The sequence below is a fragment of the Bos javanicus genome, chromosome X (assembly GCF_032452875.1).
Source record: "Bos javanicus breed banteng chromosome X, ARS-OSU_banteng_1.0, whole genome shotgun sequence".
Classification (NCBI taxonomy): domain Eukaryota; kingdom Metazoa; phylum Chordata; class Mammalia; order Artiodactyla; family Bovidae; genus Bos; species Bos javanicus.
This window is the reverse complement of record NC_083897.1, coordinates 114482597-114503695: the sequence shown is the minus strand read 5'-3', so window position 1 is coordinate 114503695 and position 21099 is coordinate 114482597. Positions and strand designations below refer to the sequence as shown.

General features: G+C 41.7%; 1 protein-coding gene across 14 annotated transcripts in view; it reads right to left on the bottom strand.

The window, feature by feature from the left end:
* The window catches only part of DMD (dystrophin), a 2228404-nt gene that overhangs the window by 153626 nt on the left and 2053679 nt on the right, over positions 1 to 21099 (bottom strand). Inside the window, exon 1 of one of the 14 annotated variants that reach the window (XM_061410478.1) lies at positions 5248 to 5420. The exons of 11 other annotated variants lie outside the window; for them this stretch is intronic. In XM_061410478.1, the coding sequence (XP_061266462.1) occupies positions 5248 to 5267 (20 nt within the window). In that variant the 5' untranslated portion in view covers positions 5268 to 5420. Of the gene's footprint in view, positions 1 to 5247; positions 5421 to 21099 lie in introns of those variants that run through there. 2 more of the 14 variants (XM_061410481.1, XM_061410480.1) reach the window with 2 other exon arrangements.

The window sequence follows — 21099 nt, the reverse complement described above, 5'->3', positions numbered from 1 at the left end:
GATTACCTGACTGGCCTTTGATGCAGTAAAGTGCAGCCTTGAATGATATTTCGGTACTCATAAGCAGAGCCTATTCATCATCTTTCAGGGAAAAGAGTGGGGGGCAGATGGAGAGAGGAGAAATGGCTTAAATGTGGACACTTGAAGGGGAGCAGAAAACACAGAGGCTGCACACAGAAAGAGGAGCTTGTGGAGGCCAACAAAGTCAAGTATAGGTGTTAAATCTTAGGATTAGACTCTGCCTCTGTGGCATACTAGCTGTGAAATTTGGGGCTGCCCTGCTCACCTAGGGGTGTTAAAGGATGAATTAGTAGAGGTCAGTGACTGATACCTTCTGGCACTCAATATGTGGTCATTTTTGTTATTATGTGGCGCCCCCAAGTTGTTGTTGATTTAGTCGCTCAGTCGTGTCCGACTCTTGTGACCCCCATGGACTGTAGCTTGCCAGGCTCCTCTGTTCACGGGATTTCCCAAATTACTGCCCCTTGAAAGCAAAGCTTTCATTAATTGATTATGATAGAGGTGAGGATCCAACTGTGGTAGGTCAGCCACACCTTAAGACCTTTCATGGGGGCAAAAGCAATGCTCAATATGCACTGCCCCTGTTTTACAGAAAATATGCAAAATGGAGAAACATTTACTGTGGTCTGCTAAATATAACACAATCACAAATGACACAAAGATGTGCGGCAGTTCCCCAAGCTGTACAACTTCAGAGACCAGCCCTCTGATATTTCTCAATCAGTAACTGAACGGTGAAGGCCAGTGAAAGAAATCTACAAGAAAGGGTTCCTTGCTGAAGGGCTGCTTCAGTCTCTTCCACACCTGTCTGTTTCTGTTTGACTTTTCCACAGAGGCAATCCGCATGTGAGGAGTAGACAGGGGCTTCTCAGCTGAGGGAATGTAGCAGAGTAGAGTCCAAGCCTTGCAGAGCAAGACAAGCAAAAGATACAGCGCATGCTGCAGGGAGTTTTAGAAAGCCCCATGTCCACAATGGTTTATGATCTGTAGAAGGGGTGGGAGGGATGGGTACTTTATATGCACAGCACAAGAAGGCTGCAGCTTGCAGCTTCATAGAGAAAAAAAAGTGTTGCTTATTCTCAAGCATTTTTTTAAAGCTCCGAACGAGACTGTGTACCAATTCTGTACACAAGTCCCAGCAAGGAAAGATTACCTGCTATGGAGACCACCCTGCATTTAGGCCTCTGCCATTTCCTATGGCCATCATATGTGAGCCCCAGGGAGAGAAGGAGGGAGAAGGGGGGGAAAGCACATGTGTCCACATGTACAGGCTCTTATTACACACGCTGTGTAATTATAACACACCATCTCCACCACGTGTGGGAGGACTGGAGCATCTTCAATCGATGGGCAGAAAAATATCTGTCTGAGCTGATAAACCTGACCTGACAGAGATAGAGAGAACCAGTCTGAAAAGCCACCATCTGTAATGGACGTTAAATTGGGGGAACACGGGCAAGAAATAACTTGTATCAAATGCGATATCCAAAGAAAAGAGAAACCTGCCTCCAAGTGACAGGAGAAGAGACTGAATGGGAGCTTCAGGGAGCTCCCTCCCTCCAAAGATTTCATGACTGTTGATACATTTACACCTCTACCTTTTAAAAAATATTTATTTATTTGGCTGCACTGGGTCTTAGTTGTGGCATGTGAGATCTAGTTCCCTGCGTGCGTGTTAAGTTGCTTTAGTCATGTCTGACTCTTTGCGACCCCATGGACTGTAGCCCGCCAGACTCCTCTGTTCATGCAATTTCCCAAGCGAGAATACTGGAGTGGGTTCCCATGCCCTCCTCCAGGGGATCTTCCTGACCCAGGGATTGAACCCTGGTCTCCTGAGGCTTCTGCATTGCAGGTGGAGTCTTCACCCCTGAGCCACCAGGGAAGCCCCACTTATTCCAGTGATTAAAAATTATGAAAGGGATTTTAGAAATGATCATTTAATCCATCCATCTACAGCGATATTGAAATGTCCTTTACTGGAAGAAGGAAAACATTCTAAGCTTCCACTTTCATACTCCATTCCTGAGCTACCAGATACTAGTTAGTCCTACCTAGGTACTCATTCTCTCTCCCAATTACTTGTGATTCTAGGGAATCTGAATAACCTACATCAATGAACTCAAACCAGTCCAAAAGCCAATTTCATTTACCATATTTGTCTTCCTCTCCAACACACAAACCTTTTATTTTGAAACAATGCAAAGTAACTAGAAAAACAGATCTATATTTCACCTTTGCCGAGTTAGCTTCACTTCAATTACAACCCAGCAGTAAGTGAAAGAAGTGAGCACAAGTGCAAAGAAGAAAAGAATAAAGGGTGGGACTAATCTTCCCAACTAGAAAAATAATCTTTTAATCATTTAATGCTAAAAACGACTGGCAACATAGCTGTAATGACTTCGGCTTTGGGAGTAACTATATGGAGAAACAAATACACATTTCACTGTACGTGGGAATTTCTGATGAATCCAAAGCCTGGTGGGACATATTTAACCTTCTAAACAGATAGGAAAGATGAGTATGAACAGGATGAAACGGTAAACACAAACTTGCCTAAGTCCTATCTACATTCTACCTTATAGGACAAATCAATTATTGGTCTCTGATCAATACTGGTTTTTACAGCTGTATTTCTGACTCTGTGCCTGTCTTCAAAACAGGAGAGGATCCTCAGTAACTGCATGAGAAGCAGCTCAGGTTCACCTGGAATATACAGACAATACAGAAAAATACGCTGTGCTGGGGAGGTGGTGGTGGACGGGTGGTAGTACTGCTTTTTTAGCAACTGTCTTTTCTGCACTTCACTTTTCACATCGTTAACACATTCCCCATATACCATGTCCAACTCGAAAGGCAATTCTGAATCCTGCTCACAAGTTAATGGTTATATCTTTGTTCAGCCTTCCTGAAAACAGTGATGTTCCACATAGATCAAAATTCTATACATGCATTCACAGAGACCAGCCTCATAAATAATCCTTAAAATGCCCTTTAAATCTTTAAAAAATGTTATTGATTTTGGCCATGCTGGTTCCAAAACCTGGCATCAGATATGCCTCTCTGAACAGCCTTCAAACTCTGATCTCCTCCCTCTGCCCTTTTTTAATGTGTACAAGCTAACATAATCTCTCTTTTCCCTTTTATTTTGGGCCATGATAAGATCATAAAACAAAATACACAATCACTGGATGTGACAAAAGACCCTGGCAACACCTACGTGTCAATAATAAGAAATTAAAGCATTACTCCACTGAGCACAGGACTGACCTAATTTCCTGCCACACAATTTACATTTTCTCTCACCTTCTTTAGTTTCAAGTAGTGTGTAAGGTTATTATAACCATCTCAGAGCTGTTCCTACTGTCAGTGCTGGAATATCAGACTTACTGGAATTGCTTTTTTAGTTTCTTTAAAAACAAATACTAAACACTTAGAAAAAGTAACAAAATTCCACTGTTCTCCCCAGGAAAATGGCAGTTGCCTAATTAAACTAAGATTTCTTCTGCCACCACTGTTATTTGGTACTGAAAATATTCCAAACAGTTGCCTTTTTAAAAAATATCTTTCCACTATTTCCCAGGGAGGAAAGTGATCCCTATGCAGCGATATAAAGGTAGCATTCTCTTGCGATTTGCAAAGGATTAGAGTTTGGCTTCATATATAATCTGAAGCCCATTGATCCACACACACAAAATCACTTCCCTTTAATCTGGGGATCAGACTCTTTTTCTAGAGAAACCTTGGCATTTGCATGCTGAATGCTGAACTTGGCTGCCACTGCTGGAAGACTCGAAGGGTGGGAATGGGAAAATATATTTAAAAGTTTCTGCTACTGTGGGTAGGGGGTTTAGCGGGGTGGGTGTCAGTGTAAGCATCAGATATCCTATTCTAGTCCCCATTTCTTGTTCCCTGTGATTGTTAACATTTTATTCTGTTTGGCTCAAGCCAGGGCAAAGATGATTGTCTCCGTGACTGTTCCAGCTGTTACTCCTCCTCCGTTCTGTTTGCTTTTCAGGGCTTAAATCCCACCCACCCTCAACTTCAGCCAAAGCAATTTCACTTCAGGGTCGTGTCCAATCCAAGATCAAACAATGATGACTGAAACCAATTCTACTGTGATCAAGGGTCAGAAACCTTTCATATAGCCATGTTGTTTCATTTGCTCTTCTGCTTTTCCAAGAGCAACTGGATTCTCCAAAGAGGGGATTTGGGACAAGGAAATAAAAAATCTAGACAAAAAAGAAAGGGTGGTGGGGGGTGACAGGGAGAGGCCACAGGGATAAAGAAGCCAAGAGACCAAGAAGAACTTGTTGGCCACATATGTTTATTTCACTTAAAGACTTCAGTACATCACTTAGATTGGATGAATTTTTTTTCCACGTTGAAGTATTTTATAATTAATAATATGTCTCTCTTGGGCAACCAAACCCTTTCAATTCAAGCTTCAAACTTAATTTCAAATTGAATGGAGATAAAGTGTCCTGCCCTTTTCATTGTCATGATTCGACCGAGAATGACAAACTTTGCTTAAAGACCGGCACAGACACCTGGAGAAACGTGAGAAGGACACTCAGAAATGACTCCACATTCAACCCCAGAGGGCAAAGAAAAAAAAAAAAAAAAACCACCCTGAATCCTCTATGTCAAATCCTTGATTTTTAGGCTCTCCTTGCCTTTTCTTTCTTTCCTGATTTCTCCAAGTCTTGGGGCATGGGACGAACACTTTAGAAAATGCAACGAGGTAAATGTCAGTTGGAATCCTCGGAAGAAATCAGGCAGAAAGTTGACCTTTTGGCACTTGCAGCGCAATGGAAGGTAGAGCCTGGCGCGCCCCTTCCTTCTGCGAGGTCTGGAGACAGTTGAGGAAGCCTGGCTGGCTCGCATCCACACAGACAGCCTGGAAAGGAGCAAAAAGCTCCCGCAGCTCCAATCCCCGCGTGGGGAACGTTCTGTCCCCTCCGGGTACTGCGAGACATCAGCCTTTTCTCTCCAAGCTCGTCCCAAAGTCGGGGGAAGGGGCTCCCAGCGAGCCGGGGGGGAGCCCCGGGGGCGCACCTGCTGCGGCGCCACGGGGACCCGCGGGGGGACCTTGCCCTGAGGGCCGGCCGTCTAGAGCCCGGGGTCGAGCCGCCACGCGAGTCCAAGTTTTGGCCGCCTCTACTAGCACCCTGCTCGCGCCACAAGTGCACGGACTGCGGCGATCTGAGGGCGGCGCGGTGCACTTACCCTTTGAGCTGTTCCCTCATGGCTGCTAGGGCTCCGCGGTCAGGGGAGGGCGTGAGCAGAGAAGTGAGCTTCCCAGAGCCGCCGGGCTCCCCGAAAGTCGAGCGCCGCCGTCGCTGCCGCCGCCGCCGCCCAGGCTCGAAGCTGAAAGCACTGCGGAGGAGCCGGCGCGGGCTAGCAGGCGGGCGGGCGGCGCGCGGGAGGGGGCGCTGCAGGCAGACGGGGCGGGGCTGGGCCGGGCTCCGCCCCTACCTAGCGCCCTGGGAACCCGGACTCTGGGAGACCGGCAGTCGGGGCTTTCAAAACGGAAAGGAAAAAGAGAAAAGCAAAAGAAAGACGGAGCAGGAGATTTAAGGTAGTGCCCGGAACCTGGAAGCCACACATTGCCCTACCAGCACCCCCTTAAATCCTCCAGCGAGACAACTTGTTGCCTAAATAAATGACCTAGGTGCAAATGACCTCATCGCAGATAATTAAGTGTGTGGGCTCAAGAGTTGGCTTTTTAAAGAGTGAAAGAGAAAAAATTCACGAGCATAATTCTTCCTCCCCCCACCAATCAAAGATTAAACTGATGGAGCTGTAAGGACATGATATTCTAGTTTCGCTCATCCTGGGCTAAATAGGTTTTAAGGAAGCATTTGTCTGTGTATTTGTGACAGCAGTCGTTCTCATCCTGTAGTCCCAGGACCAGCAGCATCGCCTGGGAACTTAGAAATGAAAATTCCCTGGGCTCCAGCCCAGAGAGAGCTACTGAATCAGAAACTCCAAGCACAGTGAACTTTGAGAACCAGTGGTATAGACTCTAAATAAAAACCACCACCAATGGTGTGGTCTTTTAGTATTCTTCAGAGAAATCTAAAAGGAAACCATTTCCAATGGAACGTTCTATTGGAAAAGTTACAGGGCCTGGTAGTTCAAATACTTCTAATTGCAGAGTTTGCAATATGACGACACAGGTTAACTATGCAAAATTGTGACAAGCTTGGAAATATTCTGAAGAGAAGAAAGCCTTCATGAGCACAAGAATTTTTCTCAACCTTCACATAATATCTTTGATTAAAGAGTCCAAAGGGTATTTTCAGATAAACTTCCTTAGTGGTTTCATTGTCCCTGTTTGTCCATTTATTTTGTTGGCCTGCTTTTCTTTTTATCATCTTTCAACCATTTCGTTTTCACTCTCTGTTCTGGTTGATTCATTCTTCAGCTTACAGTTTAAAGGGTTCCCCTTTTTCTTTTTAAATGTCCTCTCTCTCAACATTTCCTCTTCACCCCTTCTAGGCCAGAATGTTTGAGGTGAAAGGATTCTAGCTATCAATCTCCTTTTCCTATCTGCTATATCGCAGCAAAAGAGGCAAAAATAATGTGCATGAACCAAAGGTAAAGGGAGTGTGAAGTTTCTTCATTACCCTTGACAAACCACATACAAATGTAAACTTTATAGGGAAGACACCGTGCATGCAGGTCTGATTGGTGTTGCTATTTTAAAACAAATAGAGCACTTCTTGGGGCTTCCCAGGTGGTTCAGTGCTAAAGAATCCATGTGCCAATGCAGGCACCACAGGAGCTGCAGGTTCGATCCCTAGGTTGGGCAGATTCCCTGGAGGAGGAAATGGCAACCCACTCCAGTATTCTTGTCTGGAGAATTCCATGGACAGAGGAGCCTCATGGGCTATAGTCTATGGTGTCACAAAGAGTCAGACACAACTGAGCACACACACAGGGCACTTCTGGCGTTGGACCTGATACACTGAGACATTACTGCTATCTTTTAGTTATTTTGAGCCAGTGAATTGTGGACTCAGCTGCTATTAGGTCTGGTGGGGCAGAGTGCACACCAGGACTGGCTTTGCGTGAGGCTGTCCCTTGGTCTCACTGGAGATTCTAGGTCTGCCCCTATCTTTGGGGAAAAGGGTGGCCTTTACAGTTAATCAGTGATGTCACCTCTGTGTCAATGTAGCAAGTGGTGACTTAAATATTGTTTATATGTATTCCAGTGAAAAGATGCAAACATTCCAGCATGGACATTTGTAAATATTAGGAAACACTGTCTTTCTCTTCCTTTCTAGTTTGTTTTACACTTTTAAATTACCTGCTTAAGATTTGGGGATTCTGCTATGTTTCTCTTAAATCAATGCTCAAGTCTACTTTCTCAGTGTCCAGCTAGAAAACTACTCGAAACAATTCATTGGGGAAAAAAAGGAAAATTAGAAATTACTATTCAAATTTTCTCTTACATTTGACAGATGGCAATCCTCAAAAATACATCTTTAGGTTCTTTTTTAGACTGGCGTTATAGGCCCTTTGAAGGCTTTGTCCCAAATCTCGATGTTGTTTTCAAAACTAAATACAGAAAGCATTATTAAGAAATGAAAAGGGCATCACAACAACTGTTTTGTTATTTATTTCAGTTAGAATATCAATTTTGCTTATTCGGGAAAGCCGTTAAGAAAAGAATATAATTTATATATCTTCATTTCATATATCAATTATATAGTGATGCCATGTATGATAAAACATTAATTGCTTGCTTATAGTAGCTCTCCTCTTCCTCCTCATTATTACTGTTCTGATGTGAACCACAGACCATAAAGCAACTTAAGTTTAAATCCTGCCTTTAAAACCTACCACAAGCTGCTGGTCCCTAGTACCATGGCTGGAATGTGGCCGTGCAAAGATTGGAACTAGGGAGTCTGGCTTAAAGGCCCATGTAATTAGCCACTCTGTCAGGCTGCCGTGCAGAGAAGTGGCTTCTCCTACTGTGGAGGAAGATCTGTATGTTTTCTTGTGTGCTCATGAGCGATCCCACTGCTGGCTGGCAGCAGAGGAGAGTCAATTTGCTAGAAACAGAGGTAAGGAAGGAATTAAATAGGATAAGGTCTAGGAAGGCCACCTAGTACATTTTTCCATACACCAAACTCGTCTTTGAATCACTTAAACGTTGTTGGTACTTAGAAAAGGAGGACCTCTCTGATCAAAGGGACTATACTGGGTATCTCCCCATTCTCTCTTCCAGCTCTGTTCTATGCCCTTTTCCACCCTGCTCTGTGGCCCAGGGGGTTGGACCTCTGTGGATGGCATCAATCAGGCTCTCTTACCCTTTGGCTTTCTTTCACTTTCAGCCAATGGGAAACAGTGATGAAAGGCCTATAGCAGGAGATGAAAGGGTAGGAGGAGAGAGATGTCGGGGTATTTATTCCCCAACCTCCCTCCTGTTGGTCTTGAGCCTGCCAGTGGCCAAGTTTCTTTATGCTTGGCCATGAGTCTCGCTGCGTAGTCATTTCTATAGCATCAGCATGCTTCAAGTACCTTAAACCATTCCCTCCTCTCACCCTTGTTCTTTCTCCTGCAGTGCTCAGGTTTTAGTAGTCTTTCACCACACTTTCTTCAAGTACCACTTTTGAGTGTATGATCTGTTTTTCCTCCCAGGACCCAGATCAAACAGGGACCCACCCAGTCAAAGTCACCCTCTGGGGTACTTGGCTGGTTGCTGAGTAAGGACCACTGATTAAGGAGAAAGTTAACTCCACCAGTTAGAGGTGAAAAGGAGATTAAACTTGGTCACTGGATAGATATTTGTAGAAGCCTCCTCTGTAGGCCCCAAAGGAGATTCTGGCCTACTAGGGATAAAAGCAAGTCAGTAATTATAAATGGTGATCACAGCAAGAAATAGACAAGAAACAGATGATTCTTTCTCAGGGCTTTAGGGCTCTCCTCGATCTCTGGGAGAGTGTCAAGGTAGGGATTAGAGAGGTGGGCACATTGGGAAGGACCTGGTGTGCTGATCCAAAGTTTGACCTGCATGCTAAAAGGTACAGGTGAGCTTTATAAGGAAGGAATTTAAGCATGAGTGTGGCGCTGTCAGATTCGTCTTTCAGAAAAATCACTCTGGCAGTGGTGCAGGACTGGATCAGAAGAGTCTGGAACTAGGACACCAGATACAAGTTGACTCCAGCATGAGGAGGATCTGAACAATGACAGCGGCAGAGAGAGTGGGGAAATAATACAGCAGTATTCAAACTACAGGAGCTTTGACTGATTGGATGTATACATGAGCTAGAAGGAAGATCTAGGGCCATGATCCTCAAGCCTGGCTGCCACTGGAATCACGTGGGGAATGCTAAAAAATTCAGATGCCTGGGTCTTACCACCCTGAGGTTGTGATTTAATTGGCCTTGGGCACTGGGACTTTTAAGGCTCTCCAGGTGATTCTGACATGCCGCCAAGGTGGAGTATGATTTTAGGATTATTGTTCTAGGGTGACTCCCAAGATTGGGTGAGTAACACTCACCAAGCCAGCACTTTCAGCCAGAGGGGGACAGATCTAGGCAGAAGAGGGTCAGGGAGAGATGATGAGTTCAGTCTTGAGCCTGATGACTCAGAGGTGGCGGTGTGATGTGAAAGGCAGGTGGACACCCGAGTCTGGAACTCAGAGGGAAGATGGCAGGAATAGAGCTATCCTTTGGACATGGCAGTAATGCATGGCATGGGTTTGGATGATTCTATTTAGGTGTGTGTGTGTGTGTGTCTGTCTGTCTGTCTGTCTGTGTGTGTGAAGATTCAAGGGTGGAGGCCAGGCTGTTCCTATCTTTCACCAACACATCCCTTTTCTTCTGAGCTGCTTATGGTTTCAATGTTAGCCTGACTTTACCAGGGTGAAATGAGGATCAGCAAGGGAAAGGAAAAGACAGGGAATGGTCTGCAGTGGGGGCTTGCCTGCTGTATGGCCCTGAAGGACTTCACCACCTGCTAGGGTCCAGCTTCCTTCTGGCTCGATGAGTCTCCATCCAAACTGCATTTTGTTCCTTCACTAATCTTAAGTATGAGTGCATGCTAAATCACTTCAGTCATGTCCCCGACTCTTTGCCACCCCATGGACTGTAGCCTGCCAGGCTCCTCTGTCCATGGGATTCTCCAGGCAAGAATACTGCAGTGGGTTGCCGTGCCCTCCTCCAGGGGATCTTCCCAACCCAAGGTATCGAACCCACCTCTCTTAAAGTCTCTTGCATTGGCAGGCGTGTTCTTTAGCACTAGCACCACTTGGAAAGCTCAATCTTAAGTATATAACCTGTACCATTTTATAAAAATTCATTTGGAATATAGGTATTGCTTCAATTAAACCTAATACACAGTTTATAGTAAAATTTCAACATTTGGCTATCTATCCAGTAAACACATAAGGATCTCATGTTTCTCTTTGCACAGTACAAGTATTAGCCATGAACAGTGAATCAGATGTCTAACAAATGCTTCCAGTGATGGTGAGTCATTGTTAGGGCAAATACAATGGTGTGCTAATTAAAATATGTGTAAAAATCCCTTTCGATCAATCTGAAACCCCGCATCTTAGGGATATCAGCATATCCAGTCAGTTCGCATTAACTGGTAAATGAAGGGACCTCCACATTCAGACACAGCGTACTTCACACCCACACAAAAGCCTATTTTTCCAGGCTCTTCCCCTGCAGGGAGGCAGAGTAAGCCAGAGTGAGCAAAGTTCTCTGAGCCAGCTACCATGTGAACCAGAGATTTCAGCACACAGGCTCCAGAGGAAGTCGCACTGGGCTTCTCTCTCATACAGTATTCTTCTAATAAGATTTTTCAAAGCTTCACCGAGCCACCTATATAAGACTGAACATCTAGAAAAGATGTGAAGTTTAGCATCTTCACTAAAATCAAGCCACACTCCATTAACCTCACAGGCCCAGCAGTTCCTCCCCGGCAAAGAATTCGGCTGTGTACCTATTAGCCTGCCAACTACAGAGCTAACCCCGTATAGGGAGCACACCACCTCCAGCTCAAGGGCTCAATGTGGATGCTAGTTAAGGTGGTTCAGGCAGATCTGCATTCCTGGTCCACCTTAAGGACAGCTCAAAGCTGTAACTATTAGTCTGCCTTTCCCAAATGGCAGTGCCAAATAACAGGAATTTCAAAACTAGGCAGAAATTCTGACACTCTGCAAAATCTGCCTTCCTCTTCAGCTACAAATAAGGCTTTGTATTCGATTAGACTCACAGCAGGTGAAAACCCCAATTAGTGAATTCATTCTGGGGCTTCTTCCTACCTTCCTCCCACACACCACCCTAACCAAAAAAAAAAAAAAAGGAAGTCTTTTCTCAAATCACAAGTAGATTAACTCTTTGATCTACCCAATCAAACCATTCACCACATGAAGAATTTTCCTAGGAAAGTGGGAGGCTATTGAAAGATGTACCTTTCGTCACTTCATAATGGGGGTTACAGAAAATCCCATTTTGCCAGATTTTATTGTTTTCTTCCAATCCATAAATACTCTCAGGTTTTCTGATCAATCTAGAAATTACAGTTTTTATTTCTACCTGAATACTCGCAAAGCCAATATTATCTAAAGCATGATTAATGGACAGCCTGCTACAAGAGAGAATTATTTTTAAGTTATATTCTTATTTTGGTGTAGTTGAGGAGAGAGAAAAATATTAAATTTTAGTTTAAACACTATGCTTTGGCCTTAGGAAGCACACAAAGTCTATATTTCATACTTTGCAAATATTTATTTGTCAAAGGAAATTCATCACTGGACTCAGTTAGAGATTTGGTTTGAACGTTCAAAAAAAAAAATAAAGCAAGAACAGCTTGAGTTTTTAGAGTGATTTACTTATACTTTGTCAGTTGCTTCTGTGGCAATAATTCAGAACCCAGTTTTATTTATGAGCATATGATTAAAAAAGAGCAGCTTTGTCTTTTTTTAATTGTTTTAGTCCTGTCACTTTTCTTGAAACAAGTCGTAGGACTTATTATCCATAAGAAAATACTGAACATACATCAGATAGTAAGGCAGCTTTTAGAGGTAGTCATCTGTTACTGTCAGAGGTTCATTTCATTTTGAGGCTTTTTAATTAAAATGCGAAATTCTACATATATTCCTGCCTAAATTACCCCTTTCTGAAATAGTCGAACTTCATTAAAAAAAAAAAAAAGTTAAATCCTAATGTAACCATTTTTAATACTTCTGACTTGGTTCTTGAGATCCTAAGATTGGGGGTGGGGTGGGGGGGTAGTAAACAAAGAAATTACCAGTCAATTAAGTGTACAAGGGAATCCTCTTAAGTTGAAACAGATAAGGAAAATTTAATATTCAAATGCTACCCTATGAAGACACTAGGGTTTTTTTTTTTTTTTCCTTTGAGATGAATATCTACCAGAATCAAAAGCAGCTTCTTAATCTTCAGCCAGCGTAGCTCCACATTCTAGCAGAAGCATTAACCAGAGCAAGGCAGAGCTCTAGACCAATTCTGCCCCTAGAGGCCAGTCACTTAACCCTTTGAGACCAGTTACTTAACACCTCTGGAGCTCTGGTGGTAAAATTCAGACACTATTGTAGGAGGCCAGATCAGATCAGATCAGATCAGTCGCTCAGTCGTGTCTGACTCTTTGCGACCCCATGAATCGCAGCAGGCCAGGCCTCCCTGTCCATAACCAACTCCCGGAGTTCACTGAGACTCACGTCCATCAAGTCAGTGATGCCATCCAGCCATCTCATCCTCTGTCGTCCCCTTCTCCTCCTGCCCCCAATGCCTCCCAGCATCAGAGTCTTTTCCAATGAGGAGGCCAGAGTAAGGGTCAAATCACATATTGACCATGAAAGCGATTGGACGGCTGGAGGATACTCTGTTCATGCCAAGTAGCCGGTTGGGTAGGTATATTTCCTAAAGTGAAAGTGCTCAGTCGTGTCCAACTCTTTGCGACCCCATGAACTGTAGCTTGCCAGGCTCCTCTATCCATGGGATTCTCCAGGCAAGAACACTGGAGTGGGTTGCCATTACCTTCTCCAGGGGATCTTCCTGACCCAGGGATCATACCCGGGTCTCCCACACTGCAGGCAGATTCTTTACCATCTGAGCCACCAGGGAAGGCATATTTCTTAAAGGAAACCCAAGAAGTTCAGGAATACTGTTAGGAATACAGCATGAAATAAATTAAGCACTGTCATTTTAACTTTTCGTTTTTAGACTGTTGTATGAAGAAAAAGGAGAGATCTAAGAGTTCTAGTCTTTTCTCTTTAGCAAGTTTCAAAGGGACCCTTTCTTTCTTTTGTTTTTTTACATTTAAGAGGGAAACAAATGGGTAAAATAATATTTTTTTTTGAGGAGCGGGGGAAATAAATCACTAACCATCAGCCTAAGATAGGAGTAAAGTTCACATCAAAAGGTCTTATTTTGGGGGGCTGAGGCTAAAATAGCAAGACTATTCACACATGTTAAAAGATGTATTCACATTCCTATTGGCAGAGAGCAGAACCCCAAAGAACAAGTGAATGTTGGTTTCATGGGGGACAGCAGGAGAGAAAGATTCCTTACACTCTGGTAGAGAAGGACTCTGAGTGCAGGCCTTGATTAGCCAGGATGTGGGAGGAATTCCCCACAAGAAAGGGAAATGGAGGTTAAAAACGAATTTAACCAAGTAATGATTTACCAAGGGCTGAATCTTATACTTCAGCTCTAGTTTTGTCCAGACACTTTTTGAAGATAAAAGTGAAATATGAATGCAAAGAATTTTAACTAATTCACAAATTCCCAAGGAGTCTTTTTCATGTCTCATAGCTAGACTAAGTTGCTGCTAAATATTCCCATATATTCATTTCTTTAAATGACTGCAATTGTGGTATATTTATGGAGCACTTACATATGTCTTTGCTTATCAGTCAAACTCTTCTCATTTTTCATTATCATTAGTAACACCTGGAAAGTGTCTGGAGGATGGACTTGGAAATATTTCAATATTTCAACATTGTAATCAGGTTCCTCTCACCAGAAGGACTCAAACATGACACTGACCTAAAGGAGCTTACAATCTAGTTGAGATAGATTCATATATGATTAAGTCCAATATCAGACAGGTTATAAATATAGAAATGGAGGGGAAAAAAGCCAAAAGAGAGAGGTGGTTAGTTTGACCTCTTGGGATTAGGGGACATACATTTCAATTAAGAGCTAATCAGGCTTATACCATCAGGCTTCATGCATGTTTCTGTTAGTGTAAGAAGAGCTAATGTAAGTTTCTTAAGTTGATTGTGAGCTAATCTCTCATATTAATAATTTATTAAGGCATAGATTTTTGGGGAAAAGTTAATGTATTGCTGTGTTATGAAATCAATTATGCTTTTATGGAATACAAAAAAGTATTGGGCCAATATTGGATTTTATGTCTCAAGAAGGCTAACACACAGAAAATACCAACCATCCCATTAGAATATGAAATCACAAACTTGATTTACTGTCAAGCTTGTAGTGTGGAAATCTAGGTCCTTACAGCTTGAAGTTACTCGCATCCCTTAGAAGCTTCTTCTCATGTGTTGGCTAGAAAAGAAAAAATTGGCATCACCTTGGACAGAGGAGCCTGGCAGGCTATATATAGCCCATGGGGTCACAAAGAGTCAGACACAACTGAAGTGACTGAGCACTTAGCATGTACTTTTGAATATTCTTCTCTTTGAACAGAATTAAATTTGGGGTGGGAAGAAATAAGCCTGGAAAAGAGGGTGTGGATTAGAATGCAAATATATGCTATAGAGACTCTTACAATAGTCCAGTTATGAGATGATAAAGGCCTAAACTAACAAAATGCCACTGGAAATTGGTGGGAAGGTTGAATTCAAGACAGATTATGGGACAGAATCAATGCTGCTTTTCAACTAATTGGAGGTGAGGACTGGAGGGGAAGGAAGACTAGGATTTTTGATAATGACATCATTAGCTGAGGATTCAGATTTGTGTTTATACTATATGTGTATTTGCACTTCACATTGTTCCACAGAGCCTCTAGGGCAACTTCTGAGACTGCATAAATTTCAAAAACTAACAGATAAAATTCAGGGTTAAGGAAATAGAATGAAATATGAAGAAGGGAGGAAAAGTTACAAACCAAATTTGAATACCACACAGTTTGGTATACCTAGTAAATTTAGTTATGTACACCAGCCAAAATGAGAAACAAACAACATAAACTGTTGGAAAGTATATGAAGGAACTAGAACTCTCATGCTTTGCTGATAGGAATTTAAGTTGGTATAATAACCACATTGGAAAACTGTTTGGCAGACTGTATAAAAGCTGAACATATACATTCGCTATGGCTCAGAAACTTCACTTCTTGATATATTTCTGAAATGGATATATACATATGTTCACCAGAAGACACATTTTAGGATGTTTATGATATTTCTTTTTGGTGTCATATGGCCATCAACAGTAGATTGTAACATTTAGCACATTTACACAATGGAATATTATACAGCAATGAGAACAAACAACTTGATACGACAGGGATGAATTCAAAGCTTAAAAAGCCAGATATGGAGTGGGGGCAGTCTTAAGATGGCAGAGGAATAGGATGGGGCGACCACTTTCTCCCCCACAAATTCATCAAAAGATCATTTGAACGCTGAGCAAATACCACAAAACAACTTCTGAACACTAGCGGAGGATACCAGGCACCCAGAAAGACAGCCCATTGTCTTCGAAAAGACGTAGGACAAAATATAAAAGATAAAAAGAGACACAAAAGAGTTAGGGACAGAGACCTGTCCCGGGGAGGGAGTCATAAAAGAGGAGAAGTTTCCAAATACCAGGAAACCCTCTAACCGGGGGTCTGTGGGGAGTTTTGGAATCTTAGAGGGCAACATAACCTGGAGGAAAAAATAAATAAATAAAACCCACAGATTATGCACCTAACTGCAATTCCCAGTGGAGAAGTAGCCCAGATGCTCACATCCACCACCAGCAAGTGGGGGCTGAACAGGGAGGCATGGGCTGCATTGCTTAGGGTAAGGATGGGGCCTGAATGCCCTGAAGGCAATCTGAGGGAGCTACCTTGAGACAGCAACCCAAACCCTGGGATAGCCATACAGGGGAAAAAAAAAAAAAAAGAGGAAAGAGAGAGAGAGAAAGAACTTTCCCAGGAAAAGCTCCAACCTAAGGCACTGCTGGGCCCACTCATAGAACAAGGGAATGAACAAATACCAGAGGAGAGCTAGCTGGCTGTGGGCTGGCCCACCCCTGACTGGAGGCAGACAGGCAGGTGGGCGATGGCCAGAGCTGAAAGGCAAGGGGCAAACTCGGCCCCAGAGACAGCATCCCCTACCAAATTGTGAGCAGGCTCCCAATTGCTAACCAAGTCTTCCTGGAATCCTGGATGGTTGACATCCACCAGGAGGGCTGCAGCCAGAGATCAGCTCGCCAGAGGAGATGCATGGCACAAATGAGATGGTGCTCCCACTGCACACACAGGAAACGAAGTGGCTGAGACCAGGGAGGTGATAAGACACACTGCACCTGGGGAGAGTGTGCTTGCCAAGCATCTAGTTGCCTGAGCTGCTTGGACATGGGAAGGGCACAAAATGCAAGCCCAACTGAGTCTGTGCCTTTGTGGAGTACCCATGAACCTGAACCTGAGTGGCATAGACCTGAGAAGTGCAAGCCCCAACATTCGAATCATAGGAGTCCCAGAAGAAGTAGACAAAAAGAAAGGGCATGAAAAAATACTTGAGGAAATAATAGTTGAAAACTTCCCTAAAATGGGGAAGGAAATAGCCACCTAAGTCCAAGAAACCCAGAGAGTCCCAAATAGGATAAACCCAAGGAAAAACACGCCAGGACACATATTAATCAAATTAACAAAAATCAAACACAAAGAACAAATATTAAAAGAAGCAAGGGAAAAACAACAAATAACCCACAAGGGGATCCCCATAAGGATAACAGCTGATCTTTAAATAGAAACTCTTCAAGCCAGAAGGGAATGGCAGGACATACTTAAAGTGATGAAAGAGAAAAACCTACAACCCAGATTACTGTACCCAGCAAGGATCTCAATCAAATATGAAGGCGAAATAGAAAGCTTTACAGACAAGCAAAACTACTCAGAGAATTCAGCACCACCAAACCAGCTCTCCAACAAATGCTAAAGGATCTTCTCTAGACAGGAAACACAGAAGAGGTATATAAACTCGAACCCAAAACAACAAAGTAAATGGCAAAGGGATCATACTTATCAATAATCATCCTAAACGTAAATGGGTTGAATGCCCCAACCAAAAGACAAAGACTGGCTGAATGGATACAAAAACAAGACCCATATATATGCTGTCTACAAGAGACCCACTTCAAACCTAGGGACACAAACAGACTGAAAGTGAAGGGCTGGAAAAAGATATTTCATGCAAATAGAGACCAGAAGAAAGTAAGTATAGCAATACTCATATCAGATAAAATAGACTTTGAAATAAAGGCTGTGAAAAGAGACAAAGAAGGACACTACATAATAATCAAAGGATCAATCCAAGAAGAAGATATAACAATTATAAATATATATGCACCCAACATAGGAGCACGGCAATATGTAAGGCAAATGCTAACAAATATGAAAAGGGAAACTAACAGTAACACAATAATAGTGGGAGAATTTAATACCCCACTCACACCTATGGATAGATCAACTAAAAAGAAAATGAACAAGGAAACAAACTTTAAATGATACAATGGATCAGTTAGATCTAATTGATATCTATAGCACATTTCACCCTAAAACAGTGATTTTCACCTTTTTCTCAAGTGCACATGGAAACTTCTCCAGGATAGATCACATCCAGGGCCATAAGTCTAGCTTTGGTAAATTAAAAAAATTTTGAAATCATCTCAAGCATCTTTTCTGATCACAATGCTGTAAGATTAGATGCCAACTACAGGAAAAAAAATTATTAAAAATACAAACATATGGAGGCTAAACAACACACTTCTGAATAACCAACAAATCACAGAAGAAATCAAAATATGCATAGAAACGAATGAAAATGAAAACACAACAACCCCAAACCTATGGGATTCAATAAAAGCAGTGCTAAGGGGAAGGTTCATAGCAGTACAAGCCTACCTCAAGAAAAAGGAGAAAAATCAAATAAATAACCTAACTCTACACCTAAAGCAACTAGAAAAAGAAGAAATGAAGCACCCCAGGGTTAGTAGAAGGAAAGAAATCATAAAAATTATGGCAGAAATAAATGCAAAAGAAACAAAGGAGACCATAGCCAAAATCAACAAAGTTAAAAGCTGGTTCTTTGAAAAGATAAATAAAATAGACAAACCATTAGCCAGACTCATCAAGAAACAAAGGGAGAAGAATGAAATCAACAAAATTAGCAATTAAAATTGAGAAATCACAACAGACAACACAGAAATACAAAGAATCATAAGAGACTACTATCAGCAACTATATGCCAATAAAATGGACAACTTGGAAGAAATGGACAAATTCTTAGAAAAGTATAACTTTCCAAAACTGGACCAGGAAGAAATAGAAAATCTTAACAGACCTATAACAAAAACAGAAATCAAAACTGTAATCAGAAATCTTCCAACAAACAAAAGCCCAGGACCAGATGACTTCACAGGTGAATTCTACAAAAAATTTAGAGAAGAGCTAACACCTATCCTACTCAAACTCTTCCAGAAAATTGCAGAGGAAGGTAAACTGCCAAACTCATTCTATGACGCCACCATCATCCTAATACCAAAACCAGACAAAGATGCTGCAAAAAAAGTAAACTATAGGCCAATATCACTGATGAACATAGATGCAAAAATCCTTAACAAAATTATAGCAAACAGAATCCAACAACATATTAAAAAGATCATACATCATGACCAAGTGGGCTTTATCCCAGGGATGCAAGGATTCTTCAATATTCACAAATCAATCAATGTGATACACCACATTAACAAATTGAAAGATAAAAACCATATGATTATCTCAATAGATGCAGAGAAAGCCTTTGACAAAATTCAACATCCATTTATGATAAAATCCCTCCAGAAAGCAGGCGTAGAAGGAACATATGTCAACATAATAAAAGCCATATATGATAAACCCACAGCAAACATTACCCTCAATGGTGAAAAATTGAAAGCATTTCCCCTAACGTCAGGAACAAGACAAGGATGCCCATTCGCACCACTACTATTCAACATAGTTTTGGAAGTTTTAGCCACAGCAATCAGAGAAGAAAAAGAAATAAAAGAAATCCAGATTGGAAAAGAAGTAAAACTCTCACTGTTTTCAGATGACATGATCCTCTACATAGAAAATCCTGAAGACACCACCAGAAAATTACTAGAGCTAATCAATGAATATAGTAAAGTTGCAGGATATAAAAGTAGCACACAGAAATCCCTTGCATTCCTATATACTCACAATGAGAAAATAGAAAGAGAAATTAAGGAAACAATTCCATTTACCATTGCAATGAAAAGAATCAAATACTTAGGAATAAATCTACCTAAAGAAACAAAAGACCTATATATCAAAAACTATAAAACACTGATGAAAGAAAAAGATGACACAAATAGATGGAGAAATATACCATGTTCATGGATCGGAAGAATCAATTAATGAAAACGAGTAAACTACCCAAAGCAAACTATAGATTCAATACAATCCCTATCAAGCTACCAAAAGTATTTTTCAGAGAATTAGAACAAATAATTTCACAATTTGTATGGAAAGACAAAAAACCTCGAATAGCCAAAGCAACCTTGAGAAAGAAGAATGGAAGTGGAGGAATCAACCTGCCTGACTTCAGTCTCTACTACAAAGCCACAGTCATCAAGACAGTATGGTACTGGCACAAAGACAGAAATATAGATCAATGGAACAAAATAGAAAGCCCAGAGATAAATCCACACACCTATGGATACCTTATCTTTGACAAAGGAGGCAAGAATATACAATGGAGAAAAGACAATCCCTTTAACAAGTGGTGCTGGGAAAACTGCTCAACCACTTGTAAAAGAATGAAACTAGAACATTTTCTAACACCATACACAAAAATAAATTCAAAATGGATTAAGATCTAAATGTAAGACCAGAAACTACATAACTCCTAGAAGAAAACATAGGCAAAACACTCTCTGACATAAATCACAGCAGGATCCTCTATGACCCACATCCCAGAGTAATGGAAATAAAAGCAAAAATAAACAAATGGGACCTAATTAAATTTAAAAGCTTTTGCACAAAGAAGGGAACTATAAGCAAGGTGAAAAGACAGCCTTCAGAATGGGAGAAAATAATAGCAAATGAAGCAACTGACAAAGAATTAATCTCAAAAATATACAAGCAACTCCTGCAGCTCAATTCCAGAAAAATAAGTGACCCAATCAAAAAATGGGCCAAAGAACTAAACAGACATTTCTCCAAAGAAGATATACAGGTGGCTAAAAAACACATGAAAAGATGCTCAATATCACTCATCAGAGAAATGCAAATCAAAACCACAATGAGGTACCATTTCACGCCAGTCAGAATGGCTGCTATCAAAAAGTCTACAAACAATAAATGCTGGAGAGGGTGTGGAGAAAAGGGAGCCCTCTTACACTGTTGGTGGGAATGCAAACTAGTACAGCCACTGTGGAGAACAGTGTGGAGATTCTTTGAAAAACTGGAAATAGAACTGCCATACAACCCAAAAATCCCACTCCTGGGCATACACACTGAGGAAACCAGAATTGAAAGAGACACATGTACCCCAATGTTCATCGCAGCACTGTTTACAATAGCCAGGACAAGGAAGCAACCTAGATGTCCATCGTCAGAAGAATGGATAATAAAGCTGTGGTACATATACACAATGGAATATTACTCAGCTATTAAAAAGAATGCATTTGAATCAGTATTAATGAGGTGGATGAAACTGGAGCCTGTTATACAGAGTGAAATAAGTCAGAAAGAAAAACACCAATACAGTATATTAACACATATATATGGAATTTAGAAACATAGTAACGATGACCCTATATGAAAGACAGCAAAAGAGACACAGATGTAAAG